General features: G+C 33.1%; 1 protein-coding gene across 7 annotated transcripts in view; it reads left to right on the top strand.

The window, feature by feature from the left end:
- The window catches only part of STRN3 (striatin 3), a 112,174-nt gene that overhangs the window by 66,367 nt on the left and 22,883 nt on the right, over positions 1-22,924 (top strand). For 5 of the 7 annotated variants that reach the window (XR_012036403.1, XM_072838141.1, XM_072838137.1 and 2 more), the window contains 3 exons: positions 6,847-6,976; positions 8,217-8,358; positions 13,402-13,512. Coding sequence is in view for 6 of the 7 variants with exons in the window: in XM_072838141.1 (XP_072694242.1) it covers positions 6,847-6,976; positions 8,217-8,358; positions 13,402-13,512 (383 nt within the window). In the remaining variant the exon portion in view is untranslated. The remainder of the gene's footprint in view (positions 1-6,846; positions 6,977-8,216; positions 8,359-13,401; positions 13,513-22,924) is intronic. The other 2 variants (XM_072838139.1, XM_072838140.1) reach the window with 1 other exon arrangement.

Below are 22,924 nucleotides of genomic sequence, written 5' to 3'. Positions count from 1 at the left end.
TCTGGGTTTACTTTGTCGAGGAACTTCCAAATGCTTTTCCAAAGTAGCTAAATTATGTTTACATTCCCACCAGAAATTTATGAGCTGTAATTTCTTCATGTCTTCATCAATATTTGATGTTTCTTGTCTATCAGATGTACCTTTGGTTAATACAGACTTGATAATGCAAGGAGTTAATAATAGGCAGATAGAATCTTTTCTTTTTTTTTTTTTTTAAGATTACTAGACGGTCACCTTGAAAACATAGGTTGGAGGGGATCTCTGGGTGGCTCATTGATTTAGCGCCTGCCTTTGCCCAGGGCGTGATCCTGGAGTCCCGGGATCGAGTCCCACATCAGGCTTTCTGCATGGAGCCTGCTTCTCCCTCTGCCTGTGTCTCTGCCTCTCTCTCTCATGAATAAGTAAATAAAATCTTAAAAAAAAAAAAAAAAAGATTGGAAAGACATAGAAAAGAAAAAGAATGGAAAAAATAGATAAGTTTATTGAGTTCCTTTAGAGTTTCAGAAATGAATAATGTGTATAATTCATAAACTAGTATTATTTAATGCCATAGCTTTATATCATGACATTATGCTTTTATTTAAAACATGTACTGAGGGATGGCTGGGTGGCTTAGCAGTTGAGCATCTGCCTTTGGGTCAGATCCTAATCTTGGGTCCGGGATTGAGTTCCACATAGGAACTGACTTCTCCCTCTGCCTATCTCTCTGCATCTCTCTCTCTGTCTCTCATGAACAAATAAATAAAATCTTAAAAAAAATAAAACGTACTGAAATTTTCAAGTTAACATAAGCCTTTGCTTTAGGGTTTTTATTTCTGAGAAATAAAATCTCTTCAATAAAATTTGACATCAAATAGAGCTCTTATTTTCTTTACTCTGGCTTTTAGGAAGTGCAGGATATTTTTGTGATATATGAGAAAAAACAAAAGTATTGTGCATTTTTAAGCTTGTCAGCTAATCAGGCTAAGTAGTTCACAGAATTTATAATATTTAGAGGAATGCACACCTGAGTCTGAATTAAGTCTCTGCACCAGACTTAATCTTCATGTAAAGCTTCTTGCCTTTACAAGATTAAAACTTTAATAGGTTTCTTTTCTGTTGTGTTTCAAAAAACACATAACATGAGATCTATCCTCTTAACAATTTTTTAAGTGTACAGTGCAGCATTGTTAACTATAAGCACAATGTTGTAAAGTACATCTCTAGAACTTTTTCATCTTACGTGACTAAAACTCTATACCCATTGAATAGCAACTCCCTATTTCCTCCTCCTACCATCCTCTGGCAACCACCATTCAACTTTCTGTTTCTATGAGTGGCTGTTTTAGATACTTGATGTAAGTGGAATCATGTGGTGTTGGTCCTTCTTTGACTGCCTTATTTCACTTAGCATAATGTCTTGAAGGTTCAGCAATGTTGTAGCATATGACAAATTTTCCTTCTTTTTATGGCTGAATAATAATTCCATTGTATATATAGTATATACCACATTTTCTTTATCCATTCATGTGTTCACAGATGTTTAGCTAATAGTTGTTTTTAATCAAGGCTGATTTCCATCTTAGTAAGTATACTTGTATAGTCTGAATCTGCACTAATGCAGGTGTGTGGTTCACTAATTATTTAGGCCTTTGAAAACTCCTAGAAATGAGAGAAATGATCTAACATGATGAGATTTTAGCAGAAGGATGTTTATTACGTTCTTATTTATAATAGTAAAAAGAAGCAATCTTAATGTTTAACAGTACAGGAATGGCAAATTTTAAATCATATTCTTAGAGGAAGTATAGCCTCTATTCTGAAGAGTGACCAACTAGGTTTAAATTGTGACTTTACCACTTACCAGCTATGACTTTGGGCAAAGTACTTAACCTGCCTGTGCCTCAGTTTGCTCACTTGTAAAATAGTAATAATAGGGTTAATATGAAGAAGAAGTAAATTAATAAGGGAGCGTTTTTAGAACAATGCCTGGCACATAGTGCTAGCTATGATGGAGTATTGGGTATCCTTTGAATTGTAACCCTACTAGAGTAATGTTTACTAGATTGTGCTGAGTGAGTGTCCCTCTTGTATTTGTTGGTTTATTATAGGGGGATGTTTTGGATGTATAATGCATCATGTCACAAAGTGTCTACTTTATGAGGATTCACAGGAAGACAGAGTTCTCTTAGATCTTATAACTAAGAAAGGCTTTGTTGCTTCTTAGTAATTGATCTGATTTACCTTTGAACCTCCAGTAGTTGCTCCCTTTCTTTTTTCACTATGCTTGGAATCTTGGTATATTTGTGCCCTGCAGACATGCTTCTCCAACCTCCCACCCCCTTTCATCTTTTTTACTTACCAACCTTACCCTTGATTTCATTTTATTTTCTCTTCATCTAGACATACTAATTTTTTTTTATTCTGTTAGTTTTCTTTCTAGAGTGAGAGAGGATAGTAAATAAATAGTTGGCAAAGAACTGTTATAAAATACCATAGACGAAGACTTTTGCTTAAACCTCATGGATTAAAGCCACATTTTCATTGTGTGCCTTCTGGAACCTCTGTTAAAATGACAGAGACTTTTTAAGACATATTCACACATAAAAACCAAACCAAACAAAACAAAAAACTGAATATGTAGGAAGAATGAGAGGATATACTGTCCATCAGATAGTATATTCAATTTAACAATTTTGAAAGCTGGAAAGAAAATGGAGGAATATTCCATGCCATAAATCTAAGGGCATTCAGAAGCAATAATAAAAGGAACAAGCCAATTAAAGTCATAAAAGACCAACAAATCTATGAAGGCTAGGGAATTAGAGGTATCAGATACATCTGAATTGGGTTTAGAGGGGGTTATGATAGGAGTATTGGTTTAAAGTGGATGTAAGAGGTAGATAATATCTCAGATCTCCCCTTTTATTTTATTTTATTTTATTTTATTTTGATCTCCCCTTTTATCCTGTGTAGCAAGCTGAACACCCCTCTACCTATCGTGGTATATTTTCTTAAGATTTTATTTATTTATTCATGAGAGGCAGAGGGAGAAGCAGGCTCCATGCGGGGAGCCCGACGTGGAATTTGATCCCGGGTCTCCAGGATCAGGCCCTGGGCCAAAGGCAGCGCTAGACCACTGAGCCACCTGGGCTGCCCTATGGTGGTATATTTTCTAGTGAAGTTGAACCATGATTTCTGATTTCTTAAGAACTAAAGCAACTCTACTTAATAGAAGTTAAGTAGATAGAATCTACTTAACTGGAAACTGGAAGAATTTCTAAATCTCCAGCTGAGCAGTGAGATCCTCTGTTTTCTTCTAGTATTTGGCTTCTGGTATATTGGCAGTGGGTCTTAGGATATTGAAATTTATCACATAAAATAGAAAAGACTTAATAATACTGACAATAGGGATCTGCCAGCAAAATGATGAGCCTCTGTCCTGTCATGCAGAAGTGAAGTCAGCTGCTTGGCAAGCCTCACCCATGCATACAGTTAGCTTTTTAGTGCTCCATTCTAAAGGTGAACATTTTAGAAAAGACTTTAATATGGAAATTAGTGACCAAGGAACCAAGGGGGCAAAAAAGAACTCAGAGAAAATAGGGAGAAGATTTTTCTTTCTTTCTTTTTTTTTTTTTTTTTTTTAAGATTTATTTATTTATGATAGACAGAGAGAGAGAGAGAGGCAGAGACACAGGAGGAGGGAGAAGCAGGCTCCATGCCGGGAGCCCGACGTGGGACTCGATCCCGGTACTCTAGGATCGCGCCCTGGGCCAAAGGCAGACACTAAACCACTGAGCCACCCAGGGATCCCAGGAGAAGATTTTTCAAAACTGTAATGACTCTTCTGAAAAGACTGAGAGAAGATAATACCTCTACAAAACAAATAGGATATTATTTAATGTTAGACATTAAGGAGGATGGGCACGTGATGTAATGAGCACTGGGTATTATATAAGATTGATGAATCACTGAACTCTACCTCTGAAACTAATAATACACTATATGATAATTGAATTTAAATTTAAAAAGCTCTAAAAGGTTCAATCAGAGATCAAAAAGGTACTGTTAGAAATTAAAAGGTGTGATAGAAATAATTTCCATGTAACAGTTGGAAAATCTGTTGAAAAATCATCCCCCACCACCAAAGGACAAAAGAGGAAATTGGACTGAAAAGATAGGAACATTCAAAAATCAGTTCAGCAGGGCCAGCATCTGTGAGGAGTTTCAGAGAGAACAGGCAAAATGGTCTTGAAAAGATTATTAAATTAGCAATAAAAGAAAATTTTCTGAAATACATTTACAGAATGTTAATTTCCAAGGATGTTTCTAGATTAAAAGAATTCTTTATTCATTATAAAAATTCATTCATTATAAAATTATTTTTAAAAATCCATACAAAGGCCATCATCATGAGTGCTAAAAAGAAGCATCTCAAAAGAAACAGCCTGTTAGCATGAAAAAAGGGTAAAGTCTCAGACCTTTAATAATCCATGGTGGCTTTAATTTTCATTTTTTTAAAGACTAATGATGTTGAGCATCAGTTTATACCATCCACATATCTTTTGATACAGTGTATGAATAATGTTGCCATTTTTTATTTTTTTGTTAATTGTTAGCCCTTTAAGTGTTCTTTATATGTTCTGAATACAGGTTATCTTCATCAAATATGTGACTTGCAAATATTCTCTCCCAATTCATAGGCTTTTCTTTAAATTCTGTTAACAGTGTCTTTCAAAGAACAAAGTCTTTAATTTTGGGATGTCTGAATCATTGTCTTTTAGGGATTGTATTCTATTTGTTTTTTAAAGCCATCCATGTGTATTGCTGTGATTAAATACAAATTTTAAAACCTAAAACATGAGTTTCACTTTAGAGAGAGACATTTCTAGCCAAGGGACAGCACTACTTTATTTGTGGAAGTTCAGAACAGAATTATCATGTCTTATATGTACTATTTTCTATTTTTCTGTCATTAGTGTACCAATTTTGTCAATTATCTTTGTCTATTTATTCATTCATTCATTCATGAGAGACTCAGAGAGGGGGGGCGGGCAGAGACAGAGGCAGAGGGAGAAGCAGGCTCCATGCAGGGAGCCTGACGTAGAACTCGATCCCAGGACTCCAGGATCATGCCCTGGGCTGAAGGCAGGCGTTAAACTGCTGAGCCATCCGGGCTGCCCAGTCTTTTAATCCCCAGATGTTATTACATATTATAAATGTTGAGCTGGAAAATGTGCATTGTGTTGTTGTGGTAATTTGTATTTGGGAAAATCATCTCTTTGTACATTCCATTTTGATGCAGGTCCTTAAACAATGAGCTGGATTAGGCAGAGTATAGTAGACCTATTAAAATCCTATGCTATGTTAAAAAATAGTCTGAATTGGGGTGCCTGGGTGGCTTAGTTAAGCATCTGACTTTTTTTGTTTGTTTTTTTTAGTAAGATTTTATTTTATTTGAGAGAGAAAGCAAGAGCACGTATGCACGGGGGGAGGGGGGGGGGAACGGGAGAATCCCAAACAGATTCCACACTAATGTGGAGTCTGACTCAGGGCTCGATCTCACCACCCTGAGATCATGACCCAAGCTGATACCAGAGTCAGACACTGACTCTGGGTGAAATGAGCCACCCAGGAGCCTACGTATTCTGTTGATTTCTGCTCAGGTCATGATCTCAGGGTCCTGAAATTGAGTCTTGTATTGGGGTGGGTTCCTCACTGGACATGGAGCCTGCTTAAGATTCTCTCTTTCCCTCTCCCTCTGCCCCTCCCTCCCCTCGCTTAAAAAAAAAAAAAGTCTGAATTTGAATTGTATTGTGTCCTTAGAAACAATCAGGGAGGTGAGAAAGCTCCAAATTTTAGATTGTTATTCTTTTTGGTACCAAAAGATCTAGTTCAACCCAAACAGTTTATAGGTAAAGAAATTGAGGATAAAAGGTCTAAGTGACTTGGCCAAATTCCATCATCTAGTTAATGGAAGAACAGAGAGACTTATTGTGAGAGTCTGTGTTGGGCTGAAATTGCCACTGTTCTCTTGTTTTTTAAGATTTTATTTTTTTATTCATGAGAGACACAGAGAGAGAGAGAGAGGCAGAGACACAGGCAGAGGGAGAAGCAGGCTCCATGCAGGGAGCCCAATGTGGGACTAGATCCCGGGACTCCAGGATCATGCCCTGGGCCGAAGGCAGGCGCTAAACTGCTGAGCTACCCAAGGATCCCCTGTTCTCTTTTGTCACTAGACATTTAAACAGCTATTTCAAAACCTCTTATTTGTATATAGTGGGAACGTAGATTATAGTTTAAAAAGTGACTTCATAGGTAGATAAAAATAGATAACTTTATTACCTATTAAATGAATGGTTTTGAGAGACTTGGAAGTATTTTTTTAGTATATTAAGAATCCTGTGAGAAAATCTGTGAAGTTTATTGGAATATTTATATCTGATTTACCCCACCACTTTAAATCTGGGCAGATTTTAGTCTTCAGACATTTGGGCCAAGCTGTAAGAGATTGTAGAACTATAAGAAATGCTAAGCTTTTGTTTCTTGCTTATGATAGCTTCATTTTGAGATGTAATACCATATTTGAATGTCTGTTATAAGATTTTGACACAGTAATTACTCGAAGTATTTTGGTCAGTAATATTGGAGAAACTTAATGGAACAATCACTTTTACTTTATTCAGAAAACATAAATATTCTTCATAATATTCTTTTCTTGGATAAAATACTTAGGTAATGCATTATAAATAGATTGTCATTGGAATCTCTATACTACTTTCAAGTATTGTTTTAAAATATGAACCGGAAAGAAATGTTAGAATTAACTATTAGAATATTTGGATTCATCTTTTTCCCTTTTGACAGGCCCTCTGGTGATGTTCTGGAGACATTCAATTTTTTAGAAAATGCTGATGACAGTGATGAAGAAGAGGAAAATGACATGATTGAAGGCATCCCAGAAGGAAAAGATAAACATCGGTTGAATAAACACAAAGTAGGAACTCAAGTTTTAATTTTTATTAGCTAAAACAAATATACACATGTATTTGGAATAGAAATTTTCAAGATATCTTAAGTTACATTGAGAGTGATTATTTTTTATCATCTCACTTGAAAGTTTTATGTATTATCAGTTATTATTATCCACATATAGTAGAAATTATTATTTGCTGTATCATTCACTAAAGAGCAAAAAGGGGTTTTTATAGAACTAGTCTGGTGATTTGAAACTTAAAAAAAAAAACAAAAAAAACAGAACCCCTTCTCCACTCCTGCTACAATTAAGAATTACTGCTGAAGTCTGTCTCTTCATGTTCAGTAAACAGGTAATAAAGTGAAGCTGCAATGGGGATACTCCCACTCTGGGTGAGGGAGTAAACTGTGGATTGTAAATGTATGTGTCCACATTCTTGGTAAGGATTAATAAAAATGTACTTCTGTTCATAACCTAAGAAACTGGATTATCTATTTTATCAGTGATGTAGGTTAGTTATAAAAGTATACACAGATTAGATGATCCATTTATGAATTATCATGGTAGTGTATAGTATTTCAAGTATTTTAAAAAGTGTGTAGTATTTTAAGTATTTTAAAAAGAGTGCATAGGTTAAGTTTTTGTTCCTTGGGATGTTATAATAATGTTCTTGTTCGTCAAGAAAAGTTTCTAGGCTATAAAACAGTTTTCAGTGTTCTGTCACATTTCATGTGTGTAGCATGGGTGAATGGAGATTTTGATCCATCTCTCTCTTTTTTTTTTTTTCCCCCTGGGAGGCAAAGCACTGTTATTATCACAGCTACTAACTTAAGATCAGTTAAAATCCTTATTAGCTATGCCATATCCTTGTGAATTATTAACTGCATATGCAGTTCTCAGTGAGTGAAGTCAGTTTAACACAATGTACCAGAATGTGAGTGAAAAGGCCTATAAATAGGGGTAATTGTGAATCTATGATAATTAAAGAACTTAATTTTTTATTAGTATAGTATCTTAACCATTTTTTACTACCACATTACTTGCATCACATCTTACAGTAATCTTCACATGACACTGTTAAGAACCATTTATATAGAGTGTAATTTGGGATTGGTGAAATAAGTAGAAAAATCTAAAATTTTGTATATGTAAGTAATGTAAAAATGGGAGTGCAAATATAAAGATAATTGTCTGAAAACATATAAAGGATCCCTTTAAAATCTAGGATAAAAGTAATTCTTGGCTTATGTTCCATTTACAGATAGGTAATGAAGGTTTAGCTGCTGACCTAACAGATGATCCTGATACTGAGGAAGCACTGAAAGAATTTGATTTTTTAGTGACTGCTGAGGATGGTGAAGGAGCTGGAGAAGCACGGAGTTCAGGAGATGGCACAGAATGGGGTAAGGTGATAAAGAAATGTGGGGGTGGGAGAATAGCTTTTAAAAATGCATTGCTATTAAGTATTATATGTGGAATGTGAGTATTTGAATGTGTGGTGGCAGTTAAACAAGAGCAAGGGGAAGTGGTGTTAATAATTTCAGGGTATTTTGCAACAATTTATTTAGATTTGTGACAAAACTATTGTTTGATGTATGTCTTTTGGTGGATTTTGACTTCTGAAATTTATTTTGATTTAAAGTTGAAAGAAATCCAATTTCTTTCTTCTTACATTTAAAAAAAGTGTGTAGTTTTAAACATTCCCATCATTTAATTTGATAATAAATCTAGGTTTAAAGATTTAACTCTTCCATTATGCCCGTATGATGTTGCCTGACTTATTGCTAGAAAGTAATAGAGCTCCTAATCCTAAATTAGAGCTTTACATTGAACAATGTTTAGTGAGGGTATTAAGCTTTATTCATATAATATTTAGGATGTATATGTCAGGGCCTAGCCTTTAGAAATGACGCATAATGCTAATAATAATCCACCCATAACTAAAATAAAACAGTTGTATTTATACAGTGTTAAAAACCATTTAAAAAATAAAAGTATAATAATTATATTATGATAGTAGCTGAGGTCCACTCTGTTGTTCAGTTAGCTTTTAATACCAGCACGTTATCTGGCAGGTAGAACTCACACTATATTACAGAGCTTTATTGGAGAAGGTTAATAAATTGTACCTTAATGCATCTTTCAAAGAAACACCAAAGTTGCTTAGTTACTCACAAAAGGAATTATCATTAGCTTCTTAAAAACTACTTTGGTGATGAGGATCATATGTTATTTAAAAATGCCTCATTCGTGTATTGAAACTGAATTTGCTAATAGAAAGAGAAACAAAACCTAATAGGTGATAAAATTATTTATTATCCTGATAACAATTCAAGTACTTAAAAATCTGAATTTTGTTACCAGCTTTCTTATTGATTATAATTCTTAAGCATTGTTTCAGACTTTTACTTAATCTCTTCTAAGTGGAAAGAGAAGAGGCACATTCATGGAAAATAGGAAAAAGCTTCAGAATTGCTTTCTAGACTTGGAATATACCTTTTTGTACTTACTATTTGAAAATGGCTATATTCTAGTTTACTTTTCTTAAGAATTAGCCTTGCTCAGGAGACACTTTAATAAAAATATCAAAGTTTTCTTTAAGCTTCTTTATGCAACTCATTCAATGTTGGAAATATCTAATTTTTTTCCCCAGTAGTTTCTAAAGTACTGTCTTTTTTCAGGTTATTTTATAATTACATAAGTACATTTAAATTATATAAATATATAATTATTTCATAACTCATGCATTTTAGGAGGTTTAGAACCCACATATACCTGTGAAGAAGAAATTAAAAATAATCTATAATGCCACTATGTAAAGAGAATCATGGTTAACATACATGAGTATCTATCTTTACTTAACAAAAGATTTTGCTGAGTGCCAAATTATAACCTACCCTTTTCACCTAATCTTCTGTAACAGCATTTTTAATAGCTTCATAGCTTCCTGATATTCTGTCAGTATGTTCTATTATTTAATTGGGGCTTTACTGATGAATACTTAGATTATTTTCACCAAAGAAAATCACAGTAGTTTTCAAATACCTCTATAGCTAAATCTTGGCACACTTCCCACTTGCTTTGCCTAAAATTGCTGGAAGTTTAACTGCTAGAAGAATATACAAAAATTTCAGGAATTTAATTTATATAAAACGGCATTATTTCTTTAATTATGAAATACATATTGTGTGCAGTCAATTGTTCCTTCTGTCCAAAGACTTTTAGCTCTTGAGCAGTTTCAAAAGCAGGCCTAAATAGTGAATGATAACTGTAAAATACTTGCTTTTACTATTTGAGAGTGACCTGATTCTCTTTGTGTAAATGGAAGTAACTGAAAGTCTTTTCCTTATAGATGAGACTGAACTTTAAAGCATTTTAAGTTTCCTAAAGGAGGAAAAGAACAAAATTGTTTAGGCAGTTTCTTTCCTTCACAAATGAAAAGTGTCAAAGATCTATGCAGTGTTTCTGAATTTTTCATTTCTATTCAACAGTGCTATATTCAGTTTTTCCAAAACAAAGAGGATGGATATACAAACACACCTTTATTTAACTCATTTGCTTAAATTTGAATTTATTTACAAATGGGAAGGTGGCGGTTTTTGAGATCTAAGTTACGGAGTAAGACTTTTGTTTTTTTTTTTTTTAATAACTAATGTATCCTAATGAAACCTATCCCAGTACTCACCCACAATGGATAATCTGTTATTTCATATTCTGTAATATTAGAAAGCTGCTCAAATATATCTAATTTTGAATACTTTATCCTATAAAGCCACTACTATTTAGGAAGCTTTTAAATCCTATTTTCTTCTGTTATCTATATTAGGTAGTGTGAGTTTAATTTTGGTAGTTTTTAGTTCTCATAATAAAAAATATTAGTCAACATTTCTAATTTTGCTCTTTCTCTCATGGAGACTTGGCATTTTGAACATATTTGATTATTTTCTCTTCTACTTTGAAACTGATTTGTAGAAATTTATAGAACTATAAAATGTAATTAGTATCTGAATATTTGTATTTAAGTATAATGGATAAAGTACTAAATATTTGCATAAAGTGAGGTTAGTTACATTTTTATACTACATTAAGTAGATTATATAATTCCTCTGCTTTGATAGTTAGAATTACCATAGTAGAGTTTTATGTTTTTGTGGTTTTGAGTTGTTAAGGGTCATTTTTTTGTGCATGCATATTTGTGCTTTCTTTTAAACAAAGTTCCCCTAACTGATTCAACCTCATTTCTTGGTATTTTTTCCCCCCTAGATTTTTATAAAACAGAATTAATATGTAGAAGATTATGCTGCCTCTTCCCTTTTGCTCTTAACTATTTCTTATAAGCAATATCAAACCAACTGTTATTACCAGGCAAGTTTCAGGATGTTTTTTGTGCACATATGCATTCACCAACCTGTTCTTTGCACTGCTTTGAGTTAACCTTTGTTTTCTAGACTTTAGGTTATCTTGCAAGTAATACTTGTTTTTTTCCTTAGGCTTATCCTTTTCATTCCTTTTGCTTTTTCACTCCAGTACCCTTTGTTACTTGAATTAGAGTTACTCACAGCTTTATTTTTTTTCAGAGGTCTCTTAAAAAACTATTTGACTATCTTACTACAGTCTTCTGTCCTATGATATTACCTGTGTAAAGTTTACACCACTTAAGCTTTTTTCTTTCTTTCTTTCTATAGGTTTAAAAATGTGTTAATTTGGTTTAAGTGCTCACCTTTAAAAATAATTGCTAGCTTTATTAAGATGAATACAAATGATTAATTCTTTAAATCTCTTTTTGTGAGTATTCATGGAGTTCACAGAATAATTTCTGGTACAGCAGTTTTCAATAAACTTCATGACTAGAGTACACAAAAAGTGAATTTTGTCTTTAAATCAGTATTACCACAGTATTACAAACAGTATTAAAATTTGCAGATTTGACAGATAATCTTATGTATAAATTTCAATTTTGAGCAACCTAGTTTTAAGTAATTCAAGTTGGTAAATTGACTTAAAAGCTTTGAATTTAGCTTTTTATATATTAACTGCTAAGATCATAAGATCATAGGTACACCCATAGGGGAGAAAGTTATAACACAGTAGAAAAAGGCTCAAGTTACAGTAAGTGAATTTCTACATGACATTCAAATATGAAGATTTCTTATTTTTACTACATATAGCAATCTTTAAGGGGTGGTGGTGGCTTTTTTTCTATTCACTGTATGGATTAGGCCAGTGAGGCCTAGGCAGTTTTTTGAGAGTTGTGATGTAGAATATAATGAGTTATCAAAAATTTAGCAAGTATGTTTTTCCTAAAATCTTACTATTCTGTCAGCCTGTTGATCAACTTAGCCTATATGTTTTGGTATAGTTTTTCTTTAGTAGGATGGTTATAGAAACTCCTAGTTTGTTGCTCTATGATAGAATGTTAAACTTTCTAATAATATGGCTGTTTTAAAACTAAACAAATGAAGAGAAAACCCTTAATACTTAAAGTAATTCTAATAGACTTATTTTTATTCTGCTTCGTTTTAATATTGTTTTTCTTCTAGTTTACTAGAGAGTAAAATTTTTCCAGGCACAAGTATTTACTTAAAATAAATATAGATTTGTTATTCAGCTCAAATAGCTGAAGTTTCATCTTTAGCAGATGTACAGCAATGTATGTTTTCACTTCTCCATGCTTGTCACTGCTTTCATCTTACCCTAAAAAAAATCAACTCAAAAAATTCTTCAGTGGAATTTGAGTTTTGTTTTTTTGTTTTTTTTGTTTTTGTTTTTGTTTTTTTTTTTTGCTAATCTTAGTTGTAGACCAATGGAAGAAGGTAATGAGATGTTGAACTATTTGGGTGGGGTGGGGGCCGAGGTGGGATTCTCTGAATGCTTTGTATGTATTATTGGAGACATTGTATTTTGGAATTATATGTATGTATTATATTGGACTAGAATGCCTCTCCATTAGTATAGTTATCCCGTGCATGCAGAAACAGTGTGACAGAAGGTGCATGAATATTTTCATCAATAAAATGGCACTGACCTTTCCAGCTTGCACTCTTATGAGTAGTTCGCATGTAATTCATTCATTTGCTTTTATGATGCTGGCTGAATAATTTTTATGAACATTTTTATAAAGATGCAGTGATCTATTTTGTATAACATTAGTTTTCTAATGTCAGTCCGTTGAATATTAGTCATTGAAAGAATAATAACCCTCAAATTTGTGATTCATAGAAATGAAGTACCATTTAACTGTTAGTATTAACTGTTTAGAAACTTATGAGATGGGCATTTAGAATTTGAGTTGTGAATACCAAAACTGAAACTGCACCTTTAAAGTATTTTGGGTATATGCTGTTATACATTTTTATTATGATTATGTAAAGCTATAACAGTTTACTGCCAACAGCTTGCATTGCCAACTGCTGATTTTTTTTCTTTTAATAATATGCTGCATGTAGATAAAGATGACCTCTCCCCACCTACTGAGGTTTGGGATGTAGACCAGGGACTAATAAGTAAACTGAAGGAACAGTACAAGAAGGAACGAAAGGGGAAGAAAGGGGTGAAGAGTAAGTGCAGATTCTATTATAATTTTTGTATACCAATCTTTGAGAAAAAAAATTCTTCAACTCTTGTTTTTTGTGTGTACCTTTTTTTTTTTTTTTTTGGTTTCATAAAGGGGGCAACTAACTCTAAACTTTGTTGTATAATTGAAATTTATTTGATTATAATTTAGATGTGTTATTAATCAAGTGAAAAACCATTTTAAATAATGTTGATAAGGATGAAGGAAAGATTTTAAGGGAGGTTTTTTAATTTTATTTTAAAAGTTTACCAAATTGTAAGGAATATTGGTCTTGGAATTAAAAGTAAAATAAATTTGTTCAAAAGGAAGAAAGCATAAATTTCCTTAGTTTTGATTAAGTAGGGTGTTAGAGCTATAACCATCTACTATCCAGGTTACATTTCTTAGTTTGGGAATACTTAAATATAGTGACTACAAAAGCTCTTTCCATCGTTAGTGAACTTAATCCAACAGCAAACCAGGAGGGCAGCAGAAAAATCTCTCCTGGGTAGTATTTTCTTGATTACTCTGGTGGAAGGCTAGACGAAAGGGTAATCATAGCAGTAAGGTTTGTTTGGTGTCTAGCTGAATAACTTTTTTTCATAATATTTTTCACTATGTTGTATCTGACCAGTGTAGTATAAAAGTATAAATTTAGCTATAGCACTTCTCAGAGATAGGATTCATTTCTGTTTTGTGAATCAAACTTTAAAAACAGCCACATGAAAAGCATCTTCAGACCTTTGAATATTAAATGAAGAAACTTGAAATTTACTTTGGGGAAACTTTATTTTGAACTGGCCATTGGTTGTTGCTAGTCTCACTTTTTTGACTATGTCAAGGACAGAGTGATGGCAAAGGCTAAAACCTTGTAGGCATTCTTTCCATATTTCTTTTTCTGGTGACAGATAAATTAGCTTATAAAATGGCAGGTGTAATGGAAATGGGTGTACTTTTTTTTTTTTTCAGTAAAACTCATTTTAAATGGTTTAATTTATTGTAGAAGCTAATGAGGGGAATTTAGGGGACTTGTTACACAGTTTTCCTTTATAACATTATACCAATTTGCTATGCATGTGAATGAAAAACTGTTCTCTAAGAAGTTTCAGATTGTACAATGAATTGCTTATTGTATTTAAAAACATTTAGTACTGGGCAGGGGCTGTGTTCAGCTCTAACATCATTTACCTATATAACTCATGCATGTTTAATATAAAAGTAGTTTCGCATGATTGACTATTGAATATAGACATGACAACATTAGAATTTTAGGATTTAGGTCTTTTTAATGAAATGAATTAATTTATTTATCCAGTAATACTAGATTACTTACGTATGTTATTCATGAATTGACTCATTTGCTGAAGATTTATTTAGAAAATGTTAGATAATGTTGCTTTAATTTAAAATACAAATACCACATTCCCCTCCCCCCCAATATGATTAAATCTATACCTTTTTGAGGTTTAGAAAAGAAGATATAAGCCAATTTAAGGTCTTTTTTAGTTGTAGGTTTTAAATGTTTCTAAAAAGTGTTATACTCGCTTGTTTAAGAAATACTAAAGCAAATGAACTGAAACTAAAATTCAAAACCCCTGTAAAATTTTAAATAACTTTTAAGAAATAGAACCTTAGTATGAACAGTTTTGTTATTTGCCTATCTAAATAACTAAATAACGAAAAAACTGACACTTCAAAGAAGACATAATTTCATGTCAATAAGTATTCCTCTGTTTAACATGTTTTCAGGTTTGTTTTTTTTTTTTAACCAAACTACCTTGTTTTTAAATATAAGGATTGGAGAGCTTTGTGAGGTGGACAAAAAGGAATTGCTGTTATATAAATTAGGAGCTGAGGCCCACAGAGCCATGCCTGAGGCTCTCATGTCTCAGTACTGTTTCATTATCTAGATATGTACTGTATTATTTAGCCAGATTGTTTTAATTTTGGTTTTATGTCTGTTTTTTGAAAGAGACTTTGTTTATATAACCATAAAAATAATATATTCTTGTTACTCAGTATAAGAAATGTATTATATAGAACCAAAAAGTGAAAAACACCCATGGTCTTAATACTTAGGGATTAATATTTTACATATATCTTTTTTAAGTGTTGTCTTTATATATAAACCTTATTTTTAATTTTTTTAACAAAAATATCCGTTACTTTAAATTCCTTTTTTCTTAATGTTTCACTGTCACCTGAATAAGATATAACTTTGATGGTTACATAGTTTTGCAGTTTGTAGGTTTAACCTGGCCTCCGTTAATTAGACCTTTAGATTGTTTCTACCAATGTCAGTGTCTTTAAGGTTACCTATATATATAAAGATGAGGTTTCCAACAAAATGTCTCAGGAATGAAATGGGACATAATGTGTTTCTTTTCGCACTTGCTTTGTAAATTTAAGTAAAACCCTTTTGCTGTTACATATATCAAATTCACTATGAACATGTTGGCTCTGATTCCCTGATATGAAGACAAAACTTTAAGGACATAAAAAATTGTATTTTTAAGTTGTTGGATCATAACTTCTAATGTCTTAATTTAGGTAAATCATCATATTAATTAGCAAAGATATAGTTTTACATGAAAAGTATAAATCATGAATTTTCTTATTCTTATTAGCTGTCTTTTTTGGGTTTTATTCTGATACTTTAATCAGAATATAGTTTTGTACAAGATAGAATAATTCATAAACTGTAGTCTTTTGATTTCTTTATTCCAAAATGTGAATGAATTATACCCACTGAATCACTTTTCTACAGATTTTTTTCTAGATTCTTGGAAGAAAATTATTTGCTAATTTTATCATATAGATTCAGTAGATGTAATCCAACCTAAATGCCTTTCTTTTTAATGGAAAGAAAAAAGTGGTGAGAGTATCAGCTTTTTAATTTTGTAAAAACTCAACCATGATTTGATTCTTAAATGGAAAGAATTCTGAAATCCAGAGCTAATAAACTGTTGGTTGTCTTCTAATTTGTTTACTTCACTTCTTCCTTCTTTTTTTCCACCTGAGGCAAAAGAAAAATACTTAAATGTGACCTTTGCCTTGGATTGTAGATACAATTCAGTATTAATTTTGTACTAAGTGACATTTATTTAGAAGCTATCCTTTATTAATACTTCTATAAGTAAAGACCATGAAACTAAAGAGACTTGATGCAGTTACTTTGTTCTCAGGCTTCAAAAATGTTGTTTCCTTTTCTTTTTAACTTTATATTTGGACGTAATTTCATACTTAAGGAAAAGTACTATTGCAAGAATAGTACAAAGCATTCCATGTCATTTTCACCCAGGTTCCCTAATTGTCAACATTTGACCACATTTGCTTAATTTATTTCTCTCTCTGTAAATATATACATTTAATATTTTGGACAGTTCAGAAAATGAGTAGGTTGTAGATGTATTGTTCCTTAAATGGTTTAGCAAGTGACTACAGTACAATGATGAAAATCAGGAAATTAAAAAATGTAGTAGTTATCTGACCTATAACTCCGTTTTCTTTTATTCTTAATAATTTCTGAGGGTTCTGTAATTGGGGAAGGGAGTCAAGGGAAGGTTCTATATTTCTTGTTATGTTAAAATTTTGGTCTGGTAGGAATTTTCTAAAAAAGTTTTTGATGGTCTCCATTTTGCTGTATTTTATACCTAAATAAAAACGTGTAAAGCAGTAACAAAAATCCCATCTCAAATGTGAAATCTTTATTTAGAATATGAGGAAAGGAGTTAAAATTTTTTTAAGACTTCCTTTGATTTTTGACTTTTTTGGGTTTTCAACGTGGAAAGTTTAAATTATGGATTGTAATATGTTTTCTTTTGATAGATACTCTTCTGTGGCTTATTGTTACTCCTGTGCTACTTATTACCTTTAATATTGAGGCTTATTAAATTTAGATTGTTAAATATCTTCAGATGATTTATAAGCTTTTCCCATTTCAAAGATTCACATTCTGAGAATATATATGTTTACAGTTCTAATTCTTAGTGAATGAACTCATCTTAGTTTTCCTCATAATTGTCATTTGTCCTAATTTTTCTGTCTTCCCCATGTATAGAAGAATATTGTCATTTCCCTTCTTTACTGGTGTTACTAAAATTGCTGCGCATCCTTTAAGTTGATTGTCAATACATTGGAAAAGGAAAGTCTTTCAACTTTTTCAGTATTTTTAAATAAATTGAAAGTGAGTGTCCCTGGATTGTTTCTATTTTTTTTTATTTTATATTAATGTTTGGCACTTGTTATTCCAGATCCAAGATGACAAACCATCACCAGAAGATGTAATATTTTTGTCAAGTGTGACTTTTGTCCAAATATCTGCATATTGGACATTCTGACATTTAAGGAAAAATTATCTTTTTTTAGCAATAACTTTTAGTAGGCTTTTAAAAACAACTTGGCACACACTGTATAATATCTTGGATATTATTAAGATTTTATTTATTTAATTGAGAGAGCAAGCGAGAGAGAATCACGTGCAAGAGCCTGGTGAGGGGCAGAGGGCGAGAAAGAATTTCAAGCAGACTCTGTGCTGAGTGCTGAGCCCCACTCTGGGCTTATTAGCCAATCTCATGACCCTGAGATCGTGACCTGCACTGAAATCAAGAGTCAGATGTTTAACCCACTGAACCACCCAGGCACCCCAAATATCTTTGATATTTAAGCTGCTTCTGTTTAGGAGAGTATAAATTTGAAGAGTCTATGAAACAGTTAAGTATTTTCTCACTTGCATCAAATCAAAGACAAAAAGCAATTGTCTCATAGTAAAGGGATGCAGTTGGTTTTATATTTCATGCTTTACTTTCACAGCTTATGTATGCATGGATGCATATGGGGTTTGAACTCCCCCAACACAGGGCTTGAACTCACGACCCTGAGATCAAGGCATGAGCTGAGAATAAGAGTCTGGCACTTAACTGACTGAACCACTCAGCTGCCCCTGATTTCACTTTTAAAGCAAACAGTTCAGTTCTTCAGCTCATTTTTTTTTCCTCCCCTGAATATTAACTTAGACATTTTGAGAAGGGTCAGAAAGTATTAGATTGATACTCTTTCAATCAGTACACTTTTTAAAACTATAGAATCACTTTGTAGCTGAACTAGTTTTTATTTATTATTATTGTGATGTTATTTTTAAGACGATAGTTTTCGTGTGAACGCTTAATTTAATTAGAACAGTAGTCAGAATGTAGAACACATCTAGCAAGCATGATACAAACTAAATCCTTATTTTAAAATAAACTTATTGAGATCCCTCAGCGGTTTAGCGCCTGCCTTTGGCCCAGGGCATGATCCTGGAGTCCCGGGATTGAGTCCCATGTCAGGCTCCTGGCATAGAGCCTGCTTCTCCCTCTGCCTGGTCTCTGCCTCTCTCTCCCTCTCTATCGCACTCCCCCCCCCCCCCCCGTCTATGTCTATCATGAATAAGTAAATAAATAAATTTTAAATAAATAAATAAATAAATAAATAAACTTATCTTTTCCAGATTGCCTAACAATTGTTTTCGCTTTAGAATATGAAATTTGGAGAAAAAAAAAAAGAATGAGGTTTGATTAACAAAGGGAGGACATATATTCAGAGTAGTGAAAAAAAGTTTTTCTTGGAGCTCCTGGGTGGTTTAGTCCATTAAGCATACAACCCTTGATTTTGGCTCCAGTCATGATCTCAGAGTCATGAGACTGGGCCGTGTCAGGCTCTGCACTGAACATGGAGTCTGCTTAGGATTCTCTTCCTGCCTCTCCCCTCACCTCCAAAATAAAATCTTGTTGTTAAATTAGATAAAGTATTTTTTTCTAGAAGTCCAACAATAATTAAGAATCAGATTTTATTTAATAAATGCTTAGTGAGTTTTCATTTAGAGCCTTGAATATTTTGAATATGTGTAATATTCTTTATAGTAATATGCTTACAGTTTTCTTATTACTACTAATTAGGCTTCAGATGTTTTATTTGAAATTGCATTTTATTACATTTATATTAAATAAACACTAAATAGAGAATGAAGACATTAAATTTGTAGTTGAAAGATATTCTAAGAACTAGGGGCTACATAAGACTTAAATCTGGTTATGAAATCTGCTTTAATCTTTTTTTTTAAGATTTTATTTATTTATTCATGAGAGAGAGAGAGAGAGAGGCAGGCAAAGAACACAGGCAGAGGGAGAAGCAGGCTCTGCACAGGGAGTCCGATGTGGGACTCTATCCCAGGACTCCAGGATCACGTCCTGGGCCAAAGGCAGGAGCTTAACCACTGAGCCACCCAGGGATCCCCTGCTTTAATCTTTTAGTAGCTTTTGAGCAACTAGAATTAAAACAGGATTCTTACATCTTCTACTGAACTTGGCACATCTGTCACACAAAGACTAATGTTTGGCTATAGTGTGAAAAAAAATTTCAGTTACTCCGTAATTTGGGATCTTCAGTTTCAACAATAGCTTTCATGTTATTTCCTTTCCTTCCATATTTCTTAGTCTGTGTGTTCAGGGAGATTATGACTTCACATGTGTAATAAAACCTTTTCTTATCTTTATTAGTTTTGGCATTTAGCTATCATGAAATTATCTGTAAGATAATAAAGTCATGTTTTGGTACATACAAGTATAATAAGAATGAGCAGAAAAGGATCAACAAAGGCTTCATAGAGGAGAGCTGGAACTGGTTTGAAGGAATAAGTAGATCTTGATAAGTTGAAGTGCATGCTAAAGATAGAGTGTGTGTGTGTTATAAGGAAACTGCTTTGACTCTAAAATCAGAGAGATTTGTGTTGTGGAGCATTAAAAGATGAGATTGGGTAGGAAAAATAGGATCAGATCATGAAGCACATGCAAGATAAAGTACAAGATTTTAGTTAGCTTTGATCCAGAGAATGTTAAGGGGCCACTTTTTGTTTCTGAATAAGGGGTGATAATTGTGATAATTTTAAGTTAATGTGGCTGTGGTTTTCCAATTTGATTGAAGATAAATGGAGCTGAGAGTTAGGAAAACTAATTAGGAATTTATGGAAGTAATTGATGAGTGAAAGCGTAGATTAGAATAAAGTCTACAGAGTAGATTAATCTGAAGAATAATAAAGGAGAATTTGGCGGGGGTGAGTAGGGAAAATTCTTTTTAAAAACAGTCCCGTCCCCATTTTAAAAATTGAAAAATTAAAAAATATATTTATTTTTTGTTATGGGGGGGTACAGAGGGAGAGGGAGGGAGAGAATGCCAAGCAGACTATCTGATGAGCATGGAGCTAGATGTGGGGTTCAGTCCCACAACCCCGAGATCATGACCTGAGCCAAAATTAAGAGCTGCCTGATCAACCATCAGAGCCTTCAGGTGCCCCTACAGGTTGAAGAGGAATTGCTAAAATGTAGTTGCAGAATTTTAAGAATAGAAGCTAAATCAATGGTGATGATATTTGTAAGTGGGAAAATTACAAAAGAGAGCTATTTTGTAAGGATAACATTTTTCTTTCGTGTCGAATTTAACTGATGGTTAGACAGTTTTTATTTTTTGGACAATTTGTTTGCAGTCACACAGTGTCAGGGAGCAAATCCTCAAATAAATCCCCATGATAATTATTTTAGAAAGTTCAGGCTGTTTGGCATATTTCCTACTTCCACACAGAAATAGAGATACTTAAAGCATTTCTGAGAAGTTCTGTCATTTCTGAAGTTCAAAGTTAAAGAGATCTTAACTGCAGATGCTTTTGAGATTTGTGTATTTTGGCCTGAATTATCCAGGCAACAGCTGAAATCCTGCCTTTAAATTTATGGCCTGTGACAGTGTTGACTTTTTAGACTATTATGAGAATCTCAGAGAACTCATTGGTAAATGAGGCTTTTCAAATTTGAAAAAGTAAAAAAAAAAAGAAAGAAAAAGAAAAATTGGGATTGCTTTGTTAATGACACATTTGTGTAAATGTGGCAGAAAATATCCACATAAAAATAGGGAAACAAATTGCTCCCTTCTCATATAAAAATCATGTGTACTTGTTACTTTTTAAGATAGTGAATTAAACTGGAAAAAGTTAATGTTTTATTCTTAAACATTAATCTTAAGCACCAGAATTTCCTTTTGTTTTAAGGATACTTGTATCTGTGAGCTTACAAAAGTTTGGTTAGTGACAAGACTCAATGTTATACATAGATATAAAACGTAGTGAATATATATTTCTCCACAGAAATTGTGAATATATTAAGTATTTAAATCTTTTAAGATATCTTTGGAGGGGTGGTTTGGAAAATTGAAGATATATTTATCTGAGTTTTTATAATTAGAACTTCTGAAAAATAGCCTGTTTTGTTAGTAAATTAGTTTTAAAGGCTGTTAGCAAGTCAGGTGAATGAACCTCTACTGCTGGCATTAATTTACAGGGGTCAACAGGACAAAACTCTGTGACATCATAGCTATCTGAGAGATGATAAATTGCTCCTCATCCCTTCAGGATTTTTTTTTTTTTTTTTAAATGAGGTGTGGGAGAAGAGATGAAGGGAGAGAGAGAATTTTAAGCGGGTTCCATATTGTGTGTGGCTCGATCTCACAACCCTGAGATCATAACCTGAGCAAAATCAAGAGTGGATGCTTAGCCAGCTGAGCCACCCAGGCACCCACTCCTTCTAATCAGTCTAGGTCAGCCTCTGCTAAAATGACTGATTATGAAGGTGCAAGGGCAGAGGAAGGTACAAAATTTAGGTACTGTGTTTACTTATACTGCAGAAGACATTAATTACAAAATCATGTCTCCTTAATATTGTAAATTTGCTATTTTAACATGCTAAAGATTAGCCTTTTATCTTTAGAGAGAAGGTTTGGGTAAGCTCTTGATATAATTGTCTTAGGGATTTTGGAATTTGGGGCTTTTATGTCTACATATTTTATTTTTGTTTTTAATGTTAAGTGGAATTGTTTCTACCATAGGTCAATTCAGAGTACCTTTCTGAAATCTAACTTTAGCTTACAGATCTAATAGCAGGAAAACAGTAATTTTAAAAAGGACTTTAGGGGATCCCTGGGTGGCTCAGTGGTTTAGCGCCTGCCTTCGGCACAGGGTGTGATTCTGGAGTCATGGGATCAAGTCCCACGTCGGGCTCCCTGCATGGAGCCTGCTTCTTCCTCTGCCTGTCTCTCTCTCTCTCTCTCTCTCTCTGTGTGTTTCTCTCATGAGTAAGTGCATAAAATCTCAAATAAATAAATAAATAAATAAATAAATAAAGACTTTAGTACATATGGGAAACTATTTAGTCATTGTGTCATACTGCTTGAATTTAGTGGCTGATAATAACTACCACTAAACACTAAATAGACAGCTAGATGCCAGACATTATACTTCGAACCTTACATGTAATTTCTAAAAAATATATGGAACAAAGGCTTAATTATTTTAGAATGAAGGAACAGAATTATTCCTTGACTTGGTTCCCAGTATA

Source organism: Canis lupus, chromosome 9, assembly GCF_048164855.1.
Source record: "Canis lupus baileyi chromosome 9, mCanLup2.hap1, whole genome shotgun sequence".
In the NCBI taxonomy this organism is placed as follows: domain Eukaryota; kingdom Metazoa; phylum Chordata; class Mammalia; order Carnivora; family Canidae; genus Canis; species Canis lupus.
Note: the sequence above shows the minus strand (reverse complement) of the source record. Positions and strands in the feature narration are given on the sequence as shown.